At 41.3% G+C, this 20,545-nt stretch overlaps 1 protein-coding gene across 1 annotated transcript in view; it reads left to right on the top strand.

Annotated features, from left to right (window-relative positions):
- Positions 1–20,545, top strand: part of EXOC4 (exocyst complex component 4) — a 685,438-nt gene that overhangs the window by 470,560 nt on the left and 194,333 nt on the right. The window contains exon 13 of the mRNA XM_073580982.1: positions 13,787–13,942. Coding sequence (XP_073437083.1) covers positions 13,787–13,942 — 156 coding nt within the window. The remainder of the gene's footprint in view (positions 1–13,786; positions 13,943–20,545) is intronic.

Raw genomic sequence — 20,545 nt, 5'->3', positions numbered from 1 at the left:
TTCAGTTCAGGGCTCTTCCGTTTGGCATATCCATAGCCCCGAGGGTCTTCACCAAGGTCATAGCGGAAGTGACAGCCTTTCTCCGGATTCACGATACGGTCATAATACCATACCTGGACGATTTTCTTATAGTGGGCAGTTCAGAGGACCACTGTACAGCACAGTTGACTCAGGTGATCAACACCTTGCAAGAATTAGGGTGGATAGTCAATCTCAAAAAATCAAAATTACAACCCCTAAAGAAACAGACCTTCCTAGGATTTATACTGGACTCAGAAAGGCAAGAGTGTCTGCTCCCAGAGTCCAAGATAGAGAAGGTACAAAATCTGGCCTTGGCGGGCCGAAACCAACCATGTATGACATTAAGAAAAGCAATGTCCCTACTAGGTACCCTAACATCCTGTATTCCGGCGGTCAGGTGGGCTCAGTTTCACACCCGGCAACTCCAGGGGGAGATACTAAGAGCACAAAGATCGCTAAGAGGGCGTTTGGAAGGGAAGCTGGAGCTTTCCTCAAAAACCAGAGACTCTCTCAACTGGTGGTTGAACGGGACAAATCTGACCTTAGGAATACCATGGGACAGACAGGCGACAGATATAATTTTAACAGATGCAAGCTCCTCGGGGTGGGGGGCACACCTAAGGGGCCTCATAGGTCAGGGTTCCTGGACACCTCAAGAAAGGAAGGCATCCTCCAACCTGAGAGAACTGTGGGCAGTGGGCAAGGCCCTAAGCCACTTCATTCCGCTACTCCAGGGTCGAGACGTACGCATCATGTCAGACAACAAGGTAGCAGTGGCATACATCAACCACCAAGGTGGGACAAAATCACACTCCTTAATGGAAGCAGCAACAGACATTCTGAACAGTGCAGAGGAACACCTACACTCCGTGACAGCCCTACACATAAAAGGGGCAGAAAACATAGAGGCAGATTTCCTGAGTCGCAATACCCTGAGGCAAGGAGAATGGGCGCTAAACCGGTCCATTTTTCAAAAGATAATTCAGCTTTGGGGGGAACCGGTGATAGACTTCTTTGCAAACAAGCACAACAGACAAACAGAAAGGTTCTGCTCTCTAAACCCGAGGGAAAATCCATGGGCAGTGGACTCGTTGCACATCCAGTGGAACTTCAGACTGGCTTACGCATTCCCCCCAGTAGCTCTGATCCCAACTGTGGTAAGAAAAATCAGAAACGATCAAGCCAGGGTGATTCTAATAGCTCCATTCTGGCCAAAAAGGCCCTGGTTTGCTCTGCTACGGAAGATGTCCCTCTCCGATCCATGGGTTCTGCCAGAAATCCCGGACCTACTAGCTCAGGGTCCAATATTGCACGCTCAGGTCAAAGGATTCCATCTGACGGCGTGGAATTTGAAAGGTCGCTTTTAATGGATAGGGGGTTCTCCCCTGGGCTGGTGGCCACTCTGCTAAAAAGCAGGAAACCGGTGACTACTAACATCTACGGCAGAACATGGGATAAGTTCCTACAGTTCTTGGGTAAGCCGTTAGGAAAAGAACCCCCGATTAGGGCCATCCTAGAGTTCTTACAATCTGGGTTGCAGATGGGGTTAGCAGTAAACACACTTAAGGTTCAGGTGTCGGCACTAGGGGCGCTCTACAATTGCAAACTGGCATCAGATAGGTGGATAGCTAGATTTATTAAATCCTGCCATAGAGCTAAGCCTATTCCAATACCCAGAATAGCCCCCTGGGATTTAAACCTGGTGTTAGAAGCCCTTACAAAAGATCCGTATGAGCCATTACATCAGCTACCCCTAAAGTTCTTGACCCTAAAAACAATCCTGTTAGTAGCCCTCACATCAGCCCGCAGGATAAGCGACTTACAGGCTCTCTCAGTAAATCCTCCTTACACGCAAGTCTTTCAGGATAGGGTAGTTTTAAGAACAGACCCCAGTTATCTGCCCAAGGTAGTATCAGATTTCCATCGGGGTCAGGAAATTGTCCTTCCATCCTTTTGCGAAAATCCAAAAAATCTGGGGGAGGAAAAATTCCATAGTCTGGATGTTAAAAGGGCTCTCGTAGAATATATATCTGCCACTAGCCAGTGGAGGAGGTCACAGTCCCTATTCGTAGCTTTTCAGGGTGCCAGGAAAGGCTATGGGGTTTCAAAAGGGACTATTGCTAGATGGATTAGGGAAGCCATTAGTGTAGCCTATTCAGCTAGTGGTATCCCGATTCCTGACGGCATCAAGGCTCATTCCACCAGAGCCGTGGCGACCTCCTGGGCTGAAAAGGCAGAGGTATCAATCGAACAGATTTGTAAGGCCGCTACCTGGGCCTCACCTTCAACCTTCTTTAAGCACTATAGATTAAATCTATCCTCCTCTGCTGACTTAACCTTTGGTAGAAGGGTGCTGCAAGCGGTGGTCCCTCCCTAAGGTGTTTCGAAGTCTCCAAAAATCTCTCAGGTGGTGCTGTCATGGGTGAAGGGAAAACCACCATGGTTACTTACCGGTAGCCGGTTTTTCCGGAACCCATGACAGCACCCGTACATTCCCCCCCTTTTTCACTGTATGGGTGTGCACAATTAGTAGGGTGTTTTGAGTGTTGTGGTGTTGGATTAAACATGTAACTAACCGGGAAGTCCTCTCAATGCTCTGTAACCCAACTGAAGCGGGGGAGAGGTGCCGCCCCTTATGTCTCAGTAGGTTCCTGTCCTGGCGGGGCGGATCCCTCTCTCAGGTGGTGCTGTCATGGGTTCCGGAAAAACCGGCTACCGGTAAGTAACCATGGTGGTTTCACCTTCATGACCAGGCCAAATGTTATAATTCTGACCGCTGTCACTTTGTGGTAATAACTCTGGAACGCTTCAACGGATCCCGATGATTCTGAGATTTTCTCGTGACATATTATACTTCATGATGTTGGTAAAATTTCTTTGATATGACTTCTGTTTTTTGTGAACAAAAAAGCAAACAGAAATTTGGCGAACATTTTGCAATTAATTTTTATGCCCTTAATTCGGAGAGCTGTGTCACACAAAATAGTTCAATAACATTTACACTACCATTCAAAAGTTTAGGGTCACTTAGAAATTTCCTTATTTTTTAAAGAAAAGCACATTTTTTTCCAATGAAGCCAACATTAAATGATTCAGAAGTACACTCTATACATTGTTAATGTGGTAAATGACTATAATAGCTGCAAACGTCTGGTTTGTAATGCAATATCTTCATAGGTGTATAGAGGCCCATTTCCAACAACCATCACTCCAGTGTTCTTATGGTACTTTGTGTTTGCTAACTGTGTAAGAAGGCTAATGGATGGTTAGAATACCCTTGAAAACCCTTGTGCAAGTATAGTAGCACAGCTGAAAACAGTTTGACTGATTAGAGAAGATATAAACATGACCTTCCTTTGAGCTAGTTGAGAATCTGGAGCATTACATTTGTTGGTTCCATTAAACTCTCAAAATGGCCAGAAAAAAAAGAACTTTCATATGAAACTCGACAGTCTATTCTTGTTCTTAGAAATGAAGGTTATTCCATGCGAGAAATTGCCAAGAAAGTGAAGATTTCCTACAACGGTGTGTACTACTCCCTTCAGAGGAGAGCACAATCAGGCTCTAACCACAGTAGAAAGAGAAGTGGGAGGCCCGCTGCACAACTGAGCAACAAGACAAGTATATTAGAGTCTGTAGTTTGAGAAATCGACGCCTCACAGGTCCTCAACTGGCAGCTTCATTAAATAGTACACGCAAAACGCCAGTGTCAGCGTCTACAGTGAAGAGGCGACTTCAGTATCCTGGTCTTCAGGGCAGAGTGGCAAAGAAAAAGCCATATCTGAGACTGGCTAATAAAAGGAAAAGATTAATATGAGAAAAAGAACACAGACATTGGACAGAGGAAGATTGGAAAAAAGTGTTATGGACAGACAAATCCAAGTTTGAGGTGTTTGGATCACACAGAAGAATATTTGTGAGACGCAAAACAACTAAAAAGATGCTGGAAGAGTGCCTGACGCCATCTGTCAAGCATGGTGGAGGTAATGTGATGTGATGTTCTGGGGTTGCTTTGGTGGTAAAGTGGGAGATTTGTACAAGGTAAAAGGGATTTTGAATAAGGAAGGCTATCACTCCATTTTGCAATGCCATGCCATACCCTATGGACAGCGCTTGATTGGAGCCAATTTCATTCTACAACAGGACAATGACCCATAGCACACCTCCAAATTATGCAAGAACTATTTAGGAAAGAAGCAGGCAGCTGGTATTCTATCTGTAATGGAGTGGTCAGCGCAGTCACCAGATCGCAACTCCCTTGAGCTGTTGTGGGAGCAGCTTGACCGTATGGTATGTAAAAAGTGCCCATAAAGCCAAACCAACTTGTGGGAGGGGCTTCTGGAAGCATGGGGTGAAATTTCTCCAGATTACCTCAGCAAATTAACTGCTAGAATGCAAAAGGTCTGCAATGCTGTAATTGCTGCAAAGGGAGCATTATTTGACGAAAGCAAAGTTTCAAGGAGAAGATTTTTATTTCAAATAAAAATATTTTTTTCGAACGTTGTCAATGTCTGAACTAGATTTTAAATTCATTTGGCAACTCATTTGATTAATAAAAGTATGAGTTTTCATGGAAAACACAAAATTGTCTGGGTGACCCCAAACTTTTGAATGGTAATGTATCATTATCATATATCATTATCAATTGATTTCTCATTTTTTCAACAAAATTTACAAAACCATTATTTTGGGGACCACATTACATGTGAAGTGACTTTGAGGAGTATCTACGATAGAAAATACCCTAAAGTGACAGCATTCTAAAAACTGCACCCCTCTAGGTGCTCAAAACCACATTCAAGATGTTTATTAACATCTTCAGGTGCTTCACAAGAATTTTTGGAATGTGCGATAAAAAATCAACATTTAACTTTTTTCACAAAAAATTTACTTTAGACCCAATTTTTTAATTTTTGCAAGGGTAACAAGAAAAAATGGACACCAAAATTTGTTGTGAAAATTTTCCTGACCTTGGCGATACCCCATATTTCGGGGAAAACTAGCGTTTGGGTGCATGGCACGGCTTGAAAGTGAAGGAGCGTCATTTGACTTTTCTTACTTGGAATAATTAGCAGATACTTTATCGCGTTTGTAGAACCCCTGATGTGCCTAAACATTGAAAATCTCCCACAAGTGACCCCATTTTAGAAACTAGACCCCTCAAGGAATGTATCTAGATGTGTGGTGAGCCCCTTGGTCCTTCACATAAGTTTATAATGTAGAGCCAAGAAAATAAAAACATTTTTTAGGGCAAAATTTAATTTTATTTTAGCTCTAAATTTTTTTATTTTCACAAGGGTAACTGGAGAAAATGGAACACAAAATTTGTTATGCAATTTCTCCTGAGTACGCCGACACCCCAAATGTGTTCAAAAAATACTTTTTAGGCACAGTGTAATGCAAAGCTCAGATGGTAAGAAGTGCCGTATTGGAGTACAGATTTCGCTGGATTGGTTGAGGGTGCCATGTCACATTGGCAGAGCTCCTGAGGTGACAAAACAGCAGAATCCCATATAATTGACCCCTTTTTACAAACTAAACCTCTCGATGAATTCATCTAGGGGTGCAGTGATCATATGACACCACAGGTAGGTCGCAGAATTTTATATCGTTGGCCAGTGAAGAAAAAAATAAATACATTTTTATCACTAAAATTTTCTTTTAGCGCCCGATTTTACATTTTCACACAGGGAAATAAGTAAAAATGACACCAAAATATTGTCCCACAATTTCTGCTGAATGTAGAAATATCTTATATATGACTGTACAGTACTGCTTAGACACACGGTGAGACTCAGGAGGGACAGAGCACTATTTGCCTCTTGGAGTGCGGGCTCCATGTACAGACCCCCCTTAGTGCTTAAAGAACAGAATCCCCCCTCAAGTGACCCTATTTTGGAAAATATAGCTCTTTTGGGAATTTATCTACAGGTGTAGTGATGATTTTGAGTCCATGGGTGTTTTCCAAAAACAAGCATCAGTGGATGTTGCTGAATAAAATTGCAAACTGCCGTTGTAGTGACCAGTACACTGTAGTTATCAGTACGTTATGCCAGCTCATGCTTCTGAAGACATGCACCTGTAAATTAGGTGGGCCCTCATCACTACAGAAATGACAAATGTGGACACTAAATGTGGTTTAGGCACAATGGGGCTCAGAAGGGAGGGGGCATTTGGATTTAAAAAACAAGGGAGGGAAAGAGAAAAAATGAAAGCCAGCTCACCACATCCTGGAGCACCTTGCCGTATCATGTGAAGCCGCACGGAGTCGTCCTAGGACGTGAAAATGAAACAAGAAAGAAAGAGGTCCTCCAGCGGCAAATGTCCACTATATTAATCGATGATCGGGTGGAGTAAAAAAATTCCTTTTATTGAATCAACATAAGAAATATAAGAACTGGCCACCTAAGGAGGATGGCATGGATGGAAACCGACGAGCGAAGTGCCTTAACCATGGTGTGTATCACACCATGCTGATTCCACTCCCAACACAGGTAAAATGTATTGGGATTGGATAATTGCAACATTATTTAACCCTATAGGATGGGGTGGAAGGTACAAACAGATTAAAAGACAGGAGTAAAAAAGCAACAAAGGAAAAACTACTAATTAAAACAAAACATATTATGCATGAGTATTGATAATTATAAATAAGAAAAAGAAATTAAATACTCAAAAATACATATCTGGCAAAAGTTAAGAGACCAATGCAAAATTTTCAGTTTGTCTGATTTTTCTCTTTATAGGTATATTTTTGAGTAAAATATAAATTGCTCTTTTATTCTATAAACTACTGACAACATGGCTCTGAATTTCCAAGCACTACATTTTGTATTTATTTTCAGAAAATGAGAAATGGTCAAAGAAACAAAAAAATGTAGTGCTTGCAGACCTCAAATAATGCTAAGACGACCAGTTTATAATCATTTAGTAACAGCAATACTAATGTTTAAACTCAGGAAAAGTTCAGAAATCAATATTTTGTGTAATAACCATGATTTTTAATCACAGCTTTCATGCGTCTTGGCATGCTTTCCACCAGACTTTCACACTGCTTTTGGGTACCTTATGCCACTCCTGGTACAAAAATTTAAGCAGTTCTTGGTTTGTGACTATCCATCTGACTCTTGATTACATTCCAGAGGTTTTCAATGGGGTTCAGGTCTGGAGATTGGGCTGGCCGTGACAGGGATTTGATGTGGTGGTCCTTCAGCCACACACTGATTGACCTAGCTGTGTGGCATGGTGCATTTTCCTGCTGGAAAAAACAGTCTTCAGAGTTGGGGAACATTGTCTGAGCAGAAGGAATCAACTGTTTTTTTCAGGATAACCTTGTATGCGGCTTAATTCATACGTCCTTCGCAAAGATTGACCTGCCCAGTTCCAGCTTTGCTGATGCATCCCCAGATCATCACCGATCCTCCACCAAACTTCACAGTGGGTGCAAGACACTGTGGCTTGTACGCCTCTCAAGGTCTCCGTGTAACCATTAGACGACCAGGTGTTGGTCAAAGCTGAAAATTAGACTCATTAGAGAAGATTACCTTACTCCAGTCCTCTATGATCAAATCCTTATGGTCTTTAGCAAACGTGAGCCTGGCTCTCCTTTGCTTCTCATTGATGAAAGGCTTTTTTCTAGCTTTACATGACTTAAGCCCTGCCTCTAGGAGCCTGTTACGAACAGTTCTTGCCGTGCACTTCACCCCACCTGCCATTTGCCATTCCTTTTGTAGGTCACTGGATGTCATCCTGCGGTTGCTGAGTGACATTCGAATAAGATGACAGTCATCCTTGTCAGTGGAGAGTCGTTTTCGCCCTCAGCCGGTCTGTAGCTTTGTTGTCCCCAATGTTGCTGCTTGACCTTGTTATAATGGGCAGATGTCTTAGAAATGTTAAGGATGGAGGCAACATGACACTCACTGTATCCCTCTGCTAGTAAAGCCAGAATTGAGCCCTTCTTTTCCTTACTCAAGACTTTTCTCTTCAACTCCTTGGTCATGGCTCAAAGTTATTTTTTCATTCCTATTACTTTTGGGATATTACTAGCGCTTGTTTTGCCATCCAGCTTGTCCTATTGCGAGCAGATTGTGAACACCACAGCAGGGTTTTTTATACTTTCTTTCATTAAATAAGATTTGGTTCAGGTGATCACCTCATCAGAAGCACATTAAGTAGAATGAGGTAAACTCTTGTTGGAATTCAACTGACACTGGAATGGAATGCCTGTCAGACATGTACAGAAGCTGATTTTTATAAAACTGTGCAGTTGTCTCTTAATTTTTGCAAGAGCTGTACATAGGTATTTTAATTATATTGTAGAATAAAATCTTGTCTGGAATTCATACCATATGGGACGCTGGTTTGAAGCTTGAAAATCCAAAAAGATTCTTGGTTGAGTATCTTTCTCTTAAGATCGTCTCCTCTTTTAGGTCTGAACATTTTTCCTATTCCACAAAATTTAAGAGTTGGTATTACCCCGGTGGACATAGGAAAAGTGTTTAGGAACTGCGGAAATATTAACCGCAGCGGTATTAGCCGCATCCGCAAATGCCTCCTAATCTGTTTCTTGAGCGGTCCTGTAGTGTAGCCTATATAATGTATGTTGCACTCCTCACATATAACCCCTGTTGTGTTACAATTCATCAAGTTTTTAATTGTGAAGATTTGGTTGGTAATAATGGATATTTAGATGTGTTTTTACCGTTCTCAACATAACCACAAGCCTTACTAATAGTGTGTCCACAGTTATAAAAACCTTTTAGGGAAAGCCTTGTAGAATGTGTTTTTTGATAATTGATTGAAAAATAAGAAGGTGAAAGTAAGTTGCCTAATGTGGATGCCTTTCTAGCAACAAATCTACTGTAATATCAAATTTATTAAGGACCTCATTCAGTATGGGTAGATATTTCTGTGTAATTTTAGTAATCTCTCGATACTGAGGACTATACTGTGTAGAGATTGTGCTAGAAAAGTTAGGACTTTTGTTTGTAAGACAGACAAGTAATAGACAAAGCCTATCAGTATTGTTCACTATATTATTGTCTCTATTAAGCATGCGATTCTTGTAACCCCTCCACTTGAGCCTGTTAGTGACTTTACAAGCTTTTTTTGTATATTGTTCCGATGAACAACAATTCCTTTTTGTTCTAATAAGCTCCCCCACAGGTATATTTTTTATAACATGGTGGGGGTGACATACCCCATCATTCAGAAGCAATTCCATCAAAGTCTAACATATCATTAGCAATGGTGAAAACGTTAGTATGATGATGTATGTAAAGTGCTGCAGAGTAAGATAGCTGTGAAGAAACCAGATTGTATCTTAGTTTCCCAGACAACCATGTTTTTGCAAACCAAGAGGAATTTACTTTTTATCTATATATTGGCTTGTGGATTTAAGTGTTTACGTCTGGTGGGTCAAGAAAGCAGACTTACCATTTAACCCTTTCTTTACCGATAACGGAATAGCACGTCATTAGTAAGGATCCCCTGCTTTGAGGTGGGCTCCGGCGGTGAGCCCACCTCAAAACCGCGACATGTCAGCTGTTATGAACAGCTGACGTTCCCGCAATAAGCGAGAGCGGAATCGCCATCCACCCGCGCCTATTAACTAGTTAAATCCCGCTGTCAAAGCTGACAGCAGGCATTTAAATAGCAATTCCGGCCACCGGGCCGAAAGTGAGCTCATCGCCGACCCCCGTCACGTGATCGGGGGTCGGCGATGCGTTGCCCTGACAACCAGAGTTCTCATAGAGACCTCTATGGTTGTTGCAGGCAGATCGCTTTGAGCGCCGCCCAGTGGCCAGTATTCAAACCACAGCAGTAAATCTACATATGGGCGATCTGCTCATCGCCCATATGTAGCAGAGCCGATCGAGTTGTGCATGCTTCAAGCCTCCTATGGAGGCTATTGAAGCATGCCAAAAGTAAAAAAAAAAAAAAAAAGCTAAAAGTTCAAATCACCCCCCTTTCACCTCAATCAAAATAAAACAATAAAAAAAATCACACATACACATATTAGGTATCGCCGCGTTCAGAATTGCCCGATCTATCAATAAAAAAGTCATTAACCCGATCGCTAAACGGCGCAGCGAGAAAAAAAATCAAAACGCCAATATTACATTTTTTTGGTCGCCGCGACATTGCATTAAAATGCAATAACGGGCGATCAAAAGAACGTATTTGCACGAAGGTGGTATCATTAAAAACGTCAGCCCGGCACGCAAAAAATAAGCCCTCACCTGACCCCCATATCATGAAAAATGGAGACGCTACAGGTCTCAGAATATTGCGCAATATTTTTAATTTTTTAATTTATTTTTTTAAAGCAAACTTTGGATTTATTTTTCACCACTAGAACACATGACTGCTCTCGGTTATCTCCCTCCTCTCTGTGTGCGTACTACAGGTTGAATAGCAACCCTGGGAGCTCGGACATAACATCTTCCATTGTCCTGGCGAGTCAGCGGAAGGGTGATATCCTGTAATGCGCACCAACTTGGGGTAATTGCTGGGATGTGTTCTGTTTGCTATTGGGTGTTTTAGTTCAATGAAGTATTGCTACACAGTTTTACCCTAACCGTGTGTTGTCTGTGTAGTGTATTGCCCACCGGGAGATAGAGCAGGGGTTCGGGTTCAGTGGTATGAGCCCTGGTCCATGCAGTCTTGCTAAAGGCAGTCGGGCCAGCGGACTAGAGCACCCACTGACTGTTTCTCCACAATAGCGTTATATAAGCAATGCATAATAAATAATTATACCTATATCCACCTTACCTATGTGAACAGTGAATATTATTGGCTTTTGAGGTTGAACCAGTTTTCTTTCCCCGCTTGATAGTAAGACAACAGATATGTTATATAAGGCTTTTCCTTTGTAGCAGAGATCTGTGAATTAATTAACTGATAATAGCTTTTGGAAGTAACAATTAACCTAATTATACTAGCTGAGCTCCAGTCCACAAGCATCTTTTTTCAGTTAGATGGTCTGTGTAATTATATTGGATATTCGCTATTATAGAAGTTATAATAGTATATTTCCAAGTATTTTCTATTGGATTCACGAGATTTCTTACTAACATTCACTTTTTAATGATTATACATTAAGCCATAACTGTTTATTGTTGGTATTGTTTATTGCTAATTGGACTATTTATTAAACTATCGGACCAAGTACTATCATTAATGATTGTTGTCTTTAGTTACACTTAAAGGGAATTATTCACCAGGTTTTTGCTACCCCAGCTGAGAGCAGCATGATGTAGAGGCAGAGACCCTGATTAAGCGATGTGACATTTACTTTACTGGGTGTTGCAGTTTTGATTAAATCTTTGTATTAGCTACTGTAGATCTATCATGAGTGTGTCATCCCTACCTGGGAGATCTGGGAGTATAAGATCACTAGTTTTGAATTTAGTGTTGAAGAGGTTAATGACCCTGTCTATGCTGGTCAGAAACATGCAGCTCCATTTCACATGCTTCTGATCTGGTTGTTAACTCTTCCTATCAAACATGGCTAGACCATCTCTTATCTTGCTGGTGAAATCTCTACTTCCTTGCACTTAGGAGACCCTTGCTGAATAAGAGTTTATTGTTGCTGTTGGAGATTCATCTTCCTGTGCTGTGTGCTAAACTTAAGTAGTTGAAGTTTGGAGTTGAGTTCTTTAGGTTGCTGTTGTATGTGTGTGTTTATCTCTTGATCCCCTTTACCCATTTAGTTTATTCCTCCCAGTCCCTATCCTCCTTCCTATTCTCGGTTTGTTCTTTCTTATGATAGAGGTTTTCTGTTATCCCTGTTTTGTCTTTGTGTCTGGTTTACTTGTCGTTTTCTTTATACTCTTGCAAACATGAATGATGCACCAATGTGCTGTTCCAAACATGGTCAGTCTGCTCAGAACAAGATCTAACCAGGGAGGTGGGTCAAAAACTGCTTGTACAACAAGAAGAAAAAATGCTAGAAGTGGGGGAAGGTTCCTGAAAGTGTCTGTTATGATGATCAAAGTATTTGAACATGTTAAGATGTATTACAAAACATACAGTGGGTACAGAAAGTATTCAGACACCTTTACATTTCTCACTCTTTCTCACTCAGCCATTTTGTAAATTCAAAAAAAGTTCATTTTTTTCTCATTGTTAGACTCTGCACCACATCTTGACTGCAAAAAGAACAGTAATGTAGAAATTTTTGCAAATTTATTAAAAAAAAAAACAACTGAAATATCACATGGTCATAAGTATTCAGACCCTTTGCTCAGACACTCATATTTAAGTCACATGCTGTCCATTTCCTTGTGATCCTCTTAGGAATGTTTTTAATTAAACTGATAGGACTTGATTTGTAAAGGCACACACCTGTCTATATAAGACCTCACAGTGCATGTCAGACCAAATGAGAATCATGAGGACAAAGGAACTGGCCAAGGGGCTTATAGACAGAATTGTGGAAAGACACAGATCTGGCCTAGGGTACAAAAGAATTTCTGCGGTACTCAAAGTTGCTAAGAGCACAGTGGCCTCCATAATCCTTAAATGGAAGAAGTTTGGGACCACCAGAAGTCTTCCTAGACCTGGTTGTCCAGCCAGACTGAACATTTGTGGCAGAAGAGTCGTGGTGAGAGAGGTAAAGAAGAACCCCAAGATTACTGTGGCTGAGCTCCACAGATGCAGTAGGGAGAAGGGAGAATGTTCCACAAAGTCAGCTATCACTGCAGCTCTCCACCAGTCAGGCCTTTATGGCAGAGCGGCCCAACGGAAGCCTCTCCTCAGTGCAAGACATATGAAAGCACGCTTAGAATTTGCTAAAAAACACATGAAGGATTCCCATAGTATGAGAAATAAGATTCTCTGGTCTGATGAGACGAATATAGAACTTTCTGGTGATAATTCTAAGCGGCATGTGTAGAGAAAATCAGGCACTGCTCATCACCTGCCCATTACAATCCCAACAGTGAAACATGGTGGTGGCAGCATCTTGCTTTGGGGGTGTTTTTCAGCTGGAGGGGCAGGACCACTGGTTGCAATTGAAGGAAACATGAATGCTGCCAAGTATAGAGATATCCTGGATGAAAACCTCTTCCAGAGTACTGTGGACCTCAGACTTGGCCGAAGTTTCACCTTCCAACAAGACAATGACCCTAAGCACACAGCTAAAATAACAAAGGAGTGGCTTCAGTACAACTCTGTGACCATTCTTGACTGGCCCAGCCAGAACCCTGACCTAAACCCAATTGAGCACCTCTGGAGAGACCTGAAAATGGCTGTCAACCAACGTTCACCATCCAACCTGACGGAACTGGAGAGGATCTGCAAGGAAGAATGGCAGAAGATCCCCAAATCAGGTGTGAAAAACTTGTTGCATCATTCCCAAAAAGACTCATGGCTGTACTAGCTCAAAAGGGTGCTTCTACTCAATACTGAGCAAAGGGTATGAATAAATATGACCATGTGATATTTTAGTTTTTCTTTTTGAATAAATTTACAATAATTTCTGCATTTCTGTTTTTTTTTCCAGTCAGGATGGTCATAGTGTACATTAATGAGAAAGTGTACATTAATGAGAAAAAAATGAACTTTTTTGAATTTACCAAATGGCTGCAATGAAACAGAGTGAAAAATTTAAAGGGGTCTGAATACTTTCCGTATCCATTGTAGAGAGGGTATTTTATTTTTACATTTTTTCCAGTATTGTAAATCCATTTAAATTACTTCATAAGTGCCTATGAAAAAACATTACAGGTCAGTGGTATTAAAAATTATTTTTTTCTCCTAGGAGTATTGTGCAATCTGATGAGAAATTTGTGATCAGTGCCTCCTGGGCCAAGGACGATGACATTACAAGACTTTTAAAGTCACTTCCCAACTGGCTGAACATGACTCAGCCGAAGCAGCTTAGACCCAAAAGAGAAGACGAAGAAGATTTTATACGGTATACAGTTATTCCTCTTCTTACACAGTGCATTTCAATATTACTACCTTACATATCAAGGGAGATTTCGTACTGCTGTAGTCCCTAGTCCAGTGTGTACCAAATTCGTCAACAAGATGAATACTTGAGATAACCGTGAGTCTGCTCCCAATTTTGGTGACATATTCGTAAGCAGACTAGGACTGGCCAACAGAAGAGCCGGTGAATCCCCTGGTGGGCCATTGTGCATGAATGGCCACCCTATATAAGCAGTACTTATCACAGTACAGTTGATTCACTCTGTTTATACGGCAAGTCAAGGTAAACAAGTGTTTTTAACAATGCTCATTCACGATTATCTTGCAGTGTAAATGCCCTTTTAGTCTCAGTACAACTTTTAAGGGCCCGTCACACTAAGCGATATTGCTAGCGATATCGCTATGTGTTGATACTTACCGCCGACCGGCTCCCCCGCTGGTTATCACTGATCGCGCGAGAACGGCCTGGGCCGTTTCTCGTCGTCAGATTCCTGCTGGAGCGACGCGTGGACGTGGGCAGGAGGACGTCTTCATCGCCTCGTCTGACAGGTAAGTAGCGACCGCCGACCGCTGCTATGTCGCTGATGAGATCTGCCTGTGTGGCAGCTCACTAGCAACCACTTAGCGATGCACCAGTGATCCTGACCGGGTCATATCGTTGTCGGGAACGCTGGTGCATTGCTAAGTGTGACAGTACCTCTAATGTTCTCATACATCTCTGGTAACAATAGTATGGTCTTCAATTCTGCATATTATCAGATGATGGGAAGTTGTAAATCCATCTGAAAATTTAACCTTTATTCTAATTTTGAGAATACATGTTGAGTTCTATTTTTTTATTAATTATGTTTAATTGCAATATTTTTCTCATAATATTATTTTAGTGATTTTGCAGTCTTTACAAGGGGTACCAATTCTGGTAATAGAGTACAGTAGCTATTAGGAACTCGAGGGTCCTTGTCGCTAGGTTTTTCTGCACCATCCTCAACATACAAATTCTATATTGATACTTTATTATGTTAACGTACAATGTATAGGAAAAAATGGTGGTGCTTATAACCCATCTGATCAATCCACTGAGGAAAATATAGTGTTGTAAATCGCTCTTGTACTCAGTCAACAAATCTAGACAGAAAAAAAGAGAATTTGATTTCTCTGTAATCCACTTGCATTTCCCTCCTACCCAATTTCCTTCGCATATAAATAAAGCAGGACTATCAATATGTATAACTAGGAAAACTGCTGTGAAAAATAACAAATGTCTCATAAAGACAGTATACACAAATATACACAAGAGCAAAGTACACAATAGTTCCCAATAGTTTATTCCCTACATCGAGACCTATCCCCAACCTACGAGATAGGTGAAAACTTTATTTGTGGGACTTCTGGCACCTTCACTGATCCCCCAAAAAATGGGATTCTAAATGTTCTGTTTATACATTTAGTATATTTTGCACTGAATGTATGAGAAGAGCACTTACCTGATTCTCCTGCTGCCCCCAAATGCTTGCCTTCGACCACACATTTATACAGATGCAATAAGTGAATGTAACGAGCGATCTGCGGATGACAGCACGCAATGTTGGCACATTGTCAAGATAAAATCGATTTATCTATTCTTAACGTACATTTCATTGTATCAATAGGAGATGTGGTAGCTTCTCTCATCTTTCCTAATAGTAGGTTGGGGGAGTGATTACAACAGCACCAGGGGCAGATTGGTGTCCATAATTTGTCCTAACACTCTCTTATAATTTTTGTTATCCATGGATTCTAATCCCTTGATAAATCCAACTACTTTGTGCGGAAACGCCTAGGAAGGATAGAGGGACGGTCTAGGTATAACTAGGGTTAGACCTCATTACCTAAGGGTAACAAATGGTTCAGGGTCATTTTTCAGAAAGCGTTAGGTGGCCCCCACCACTTGATTTTTCTAAGGGCACTATAGGATCAGCTGTATGCATTTTGAGTCAATTTTGAGGAAAACGCAATACAAATGTTCGTTGTGTTTGTTGTAGAAAACCACTGTACATATCATGTGCTTTTAAAAAATTTTGGTTGACTTGCACTGTTTTTAGTTACTTATATTTGCAATAAAAGTTATTTTTTATGCACTTTTTAAGTTAATTTTAGAAATGATGGTTGATCAGTGCGGACAGGAGAGGGTTGGTCAGTGCGGACAGGAGAGGGTTGGTCAGTGCGGACAGGAGAGGGTTGGTCATTGTGGACAAGAGAGGATTGGTCAATGCAGAGGTTGGGAGAGGATTGTCAGTACGGAAAAGAGAGGATTGTACAATGCAAAGGACAGGAGAGGATTTGTCAGTGCGAATGACAGGAGCGGGTTGGTCATTGCGGACAAGAGAAGATTGGTCAGTACGGAAAAGAGAGGATTGGTCAATGCAGAGGACAGGAGAGGATTTGTCAGTGCGAATGACAGGAGTGGGTTGGTCATTGCGGACAAGAGAAGATTGGTCAGTACGGAAAAGAGAGGATTGGTCAGTGCAGAGGACAGGAGAGGATTGGTCAGTGCGGAGGACAGGAGAGGATTGGTCAGTGCGGAGGACAGGAGAGGATTGGTCAGTGTGGAGGACAGGAAAGGATTGGCAGTGCGTACAGGAGAGTGTTGCTCAGTACGGAAGAGAGTTAATTGGTCAGTGCGGAGGACAGGAAAGAATTGGTCAGCGATGAGGGCAGAAGAGGATTGGGCAGTGCGGAGGACAGAAGAGGATTTGGCAGTGTGGAGGACAGGAAAGGATTGGTCAGTGTGAAGGGCAGGAGAGCATTGGTCAGCGCGGTGAGGACAGGAGGATCGGGTAGTTTGAATTCACACATCTGACCCTCTTTTTCTCGCTGGAGACAAGCCACTGCAAGAAGACTTATAGCTGTAGGTCAAACAAGTATCCAGCCAACAGCTATCGAAGGCATATGGGAAGCTTTGGACAATTTGAAACTCAGCAAAAATGGTAAACTGTATGTTAGAATTCAAGGACTATTGGCGTGCAGGGTGTGTCCTCATAGAATCTCTGTGCAGAGTTCTTGGATTGGAAACTCAAAATTTTTAGGAGTTAGGAGATTTGGAGGAGAATTTGGAGAGTTTCCGCTCAGACGGTTTTCATGGAGTGTAATTTACCCTATGTGGGCAAGTTCTGCAGTACTATCTTAATGAATATTCCCTTCCATTGCAAATAGAGTTGTTTGTTGACAGACCTTGACGTCTTTTCTGACAAACTTGTGTCCCGATCCATACAGTCAATACTGAGAAACTAGTGTCTTTAAACAGTGCACAATGTAAACCATTCTCCATACTTTGGGCTACAGTTCCCGATGGTCACGATGCCTATTTCTGCAGTGTTTTCAGTATCCTCCACCCTCAGAATTTAATCCAGGCTCAGCTTGGCCAGAAAGGATCCATCTATGGTAAGTTGGATTAGACTTCATGTTTCTTTTTGTAGTATGGTTCACTGAGGATGAGAGGAAATGTCACAATTAGTATCCCTCCATTTTATAGGACAACGTGTGGTGGAGTAGTCTGTTGTACCAGCGAACTGAATACTTCACCTGGTGTTTTGGCAACACATCATCACAAATCATTTTCCACCCCATCTAGTTATTTAGAAGTGTTATTAAATAGACAGTATTACTTTTATGTAGTAAATGAACCATCACAATGAAGGTCTCTGCCGGTCTAAACCCTTATGTAGATTGTTGATCTGACGAGTGTTACTAACCTGTAGCTGAGTAATTAGTCATTATGAATTTATATAGCATTTACATTTTTTTATGACTTTTTAGTTTAAGAATAATGTGCATAACATAAATTCCTGATTTGTAAACGACGTATATTGTTTTCCCAGCTTTCTCTTACTTGGGCACAATCTCTTGAAGAGGCAGAAAATTCTGCTCTTTACTGACTTTTTTGTAATTTAGCTTTTTCGGCTATACAAATCGTATTTGACGTACAAGCTATTTATGTTGAGCAGATTATTAATCTGTTGTGATTAATATTGCTTGCCTGTTGCATAATCATATGTTGATTGCTAATTTTACTGTTTTTGATTGATGATGGCAACATTCATATTTAGGGATTATCATTTCTTTTTTCCTCAAATCCAGGTCAAAACAAAATTTACTGAGGCAATTTTTGTCTGATTGCAGAGCTGTAGGTTGTTGTAAATTGTGTTGTAAACAGAGAATAGTCCTCTGCTTTAATCTCTTGTGATAATCACCCTGGATTACAACACTTCACAATCAAGTTTTTACAAAAGTTGCAATCAAGGAATATGGCCACCGGTCGAAACAATTCACCTTCTCTACAGAACTAAATCTGATTGTACTTCTGAAGTTGAATATTTTGTTTTGGAACCTAATATGAAGTCTTGTAATGATAAATGTGATCCCATATTATAAAGAGCTCCTATATGTAAAGTCAATTACACTCGTGTGTTTATCTTCCGTTATTATTGGGAAGGCGAAACATTTATATTTTAGGATTTGTGATATAAGGCATGGTGAAAATCCAGTCTTCCATGTATTTCTTAATCTAGAGCCTTGTACACTTTACAGATCAGGTATGAGTAACTTATATGAGCAAAAAGGAAACGCATATAGGCCCTGCATCGGGATAGTGCAACAAATTAGGAAAAGAAAAATAACATGTTGGGCAGAATACTCTCCAGATAAGGTTGGACTCAATAGACACTAGTGGTGATGAGCAAACGTGCTCGGATAAGGTGTTATCCAAGCACGCTTGTGTACTAACCTAGCGTCTTCAGCCTGTTGGAAAGATATGTTCAAGTCCCCGCGGCTGCATGTTCGACAGCCTCAGCACATGCAGGGGTTACCTAACAAACAAACCGTCAATCCCCGCATGTGTTGCGGCTGGCGAGCAGCTGCGGGAACTCAAACATATTTTCCAAATGCGCCGAAGAGGCTTGGTTAGTACACAAACATGTTCAGATAACGCCTTATCCAAGCACGTTCGCTCATCACTAGACATTTCAATATTGCATCTCATGTAGGCAAGTATAGTCAGTGGTTGCCGCCAGAATCCATGTCTTTTTCTGCTCGAGTGTCAATTTCAGTGGAAGATCTGCCAAGTAGTATGATAATGGTATAGGTTGTAGGATTCTTCAAGGAAAGCATAGTACGCTGTAGTCCATTTGGATCAAATCCTTGTGAAGTTTATTTAAAGCACCACTCCAGAGGGTTTTTTATTGCATCACTGGAATTGTGCTTTAAATATAATTCCCCCTGCTCCCTGTCTCATACTCCCCTACTGCTGCCTTGATCATTTCCTTGCGTTTCTCCGGTCTGTTGACAAACAGTGACCAGCCGGCAGTGCTAGTGTTTCATGGAACATGCCAGAGGTAACTTTTCAATACATCTCTGAGAGCCTTGTACTGGCTCATAGAGTTGCATTGAGCTCTTGTGACGGACAGTCAGAAATTACTGACGCAAGATGTCACCATAAGACTCTAGGGTCGTTGGTAAAAGGTGAAGCCACTGGAAGGTGAGTATAAGAACGGACCAAGTGGCTTACATTTGAAGCGCCACTCTAGCATTGTAAAAAGCAAAACTGCTGGCATGGTGCTTTAAAAATTCCATGTAAAAAGTGTTTTTGGGCTGTAAGGACACCAGATTTTCATTCAGAAAATTTTCTTTTCAAAATTCTGTGTCGTCTGGATGCCATCCTTGTGCAATTCATATGGCATCCGTTTTTATACATCTGGAGTTATTAAAATTTACAAGACCAAATACAGGTTCCTATGTTAATTACCTTTGGCTGCTGTTTGGTTTATCTATAGAGGATTTTTTGGGCACTCGTAGACTTGAATAGGCGAGTCTCATCTTAAATAAGTATAGAAAAAATTAGAGTCTCTGGCGCTAGCCATAGGAAGGTTAAAGCCACTTGAATATTTGAGACCAAAACAAGACAGCCTTGGAGGAAGAATTTTTTTTTTTCTCTAGCAGGATGGCGCCGTCTGCGCAGTATCATCTATTGTATTGCCCGTAGCTGCTTCTGCGCAGGCGAGGTCGGCACCATTTTGAGACAGATTTTTTTTCTAAATTTATTTATAGCAGTGGTCCCCATCTCCCATCCTCAAGAGCCACCAACAGGTCATGTTTTCAGGATTTCATTAGTATTGCCCAGGTGGTGGAATTATTTCCTGCGCAAGTACTGCATTTATCACCTGGGCCATACTAAGGAAATCCTGAAAACATGAACTGTTGATGAATCTTGAGGACTGGAGTTGGGGAACACTGATTTATAGCATCAAATAAAATAATTATATACACATTTCACATGTGATCATGCTCCAGCGCAGGCGTTGCCACCGGCACCTGCCTGCTAAACGTGTGTTTTTTTTGCAATACATATTATATTCATTTAGTAAACTAGGGGTCAGGTCAGTGAGGGATCAGTGACCTATCAGAAGCCATATAGATGAATATGTAAGCAGAACACCACATAAAGAGCCCGTCAAGGGGCACGATCATAGCAAAAACTGAAAATAAAGATTAAACAACAACCACAAGACTGATTTCATCAACTAAGGTTTATTATTAATTAGTATAACAGCGC

The sequence above is a fragment of the Dendrobates tinctorius genome, unplaced genomic scaffold (genome assembly GCF_039654945.1).
Source record: "Dendrobates tinctorius isolate UK_male_01 unplaced genomic scaffold, ASM3965494v1 ptg000066l, whole genome shotgun sequence".
Taxonomy (NCBI): domain Eukaryota; kingdom Metazoa; phylum Chordata; class Amphibia; order Anura; family Dendrobatidae; genus Dendrobates; species Dendrobates tinctorius.
The sequence above is the reverse complement of the archived record's forward strand: the minus strand, read 5'-3'. Positions and strand labels throughout refer to the sequence as shown.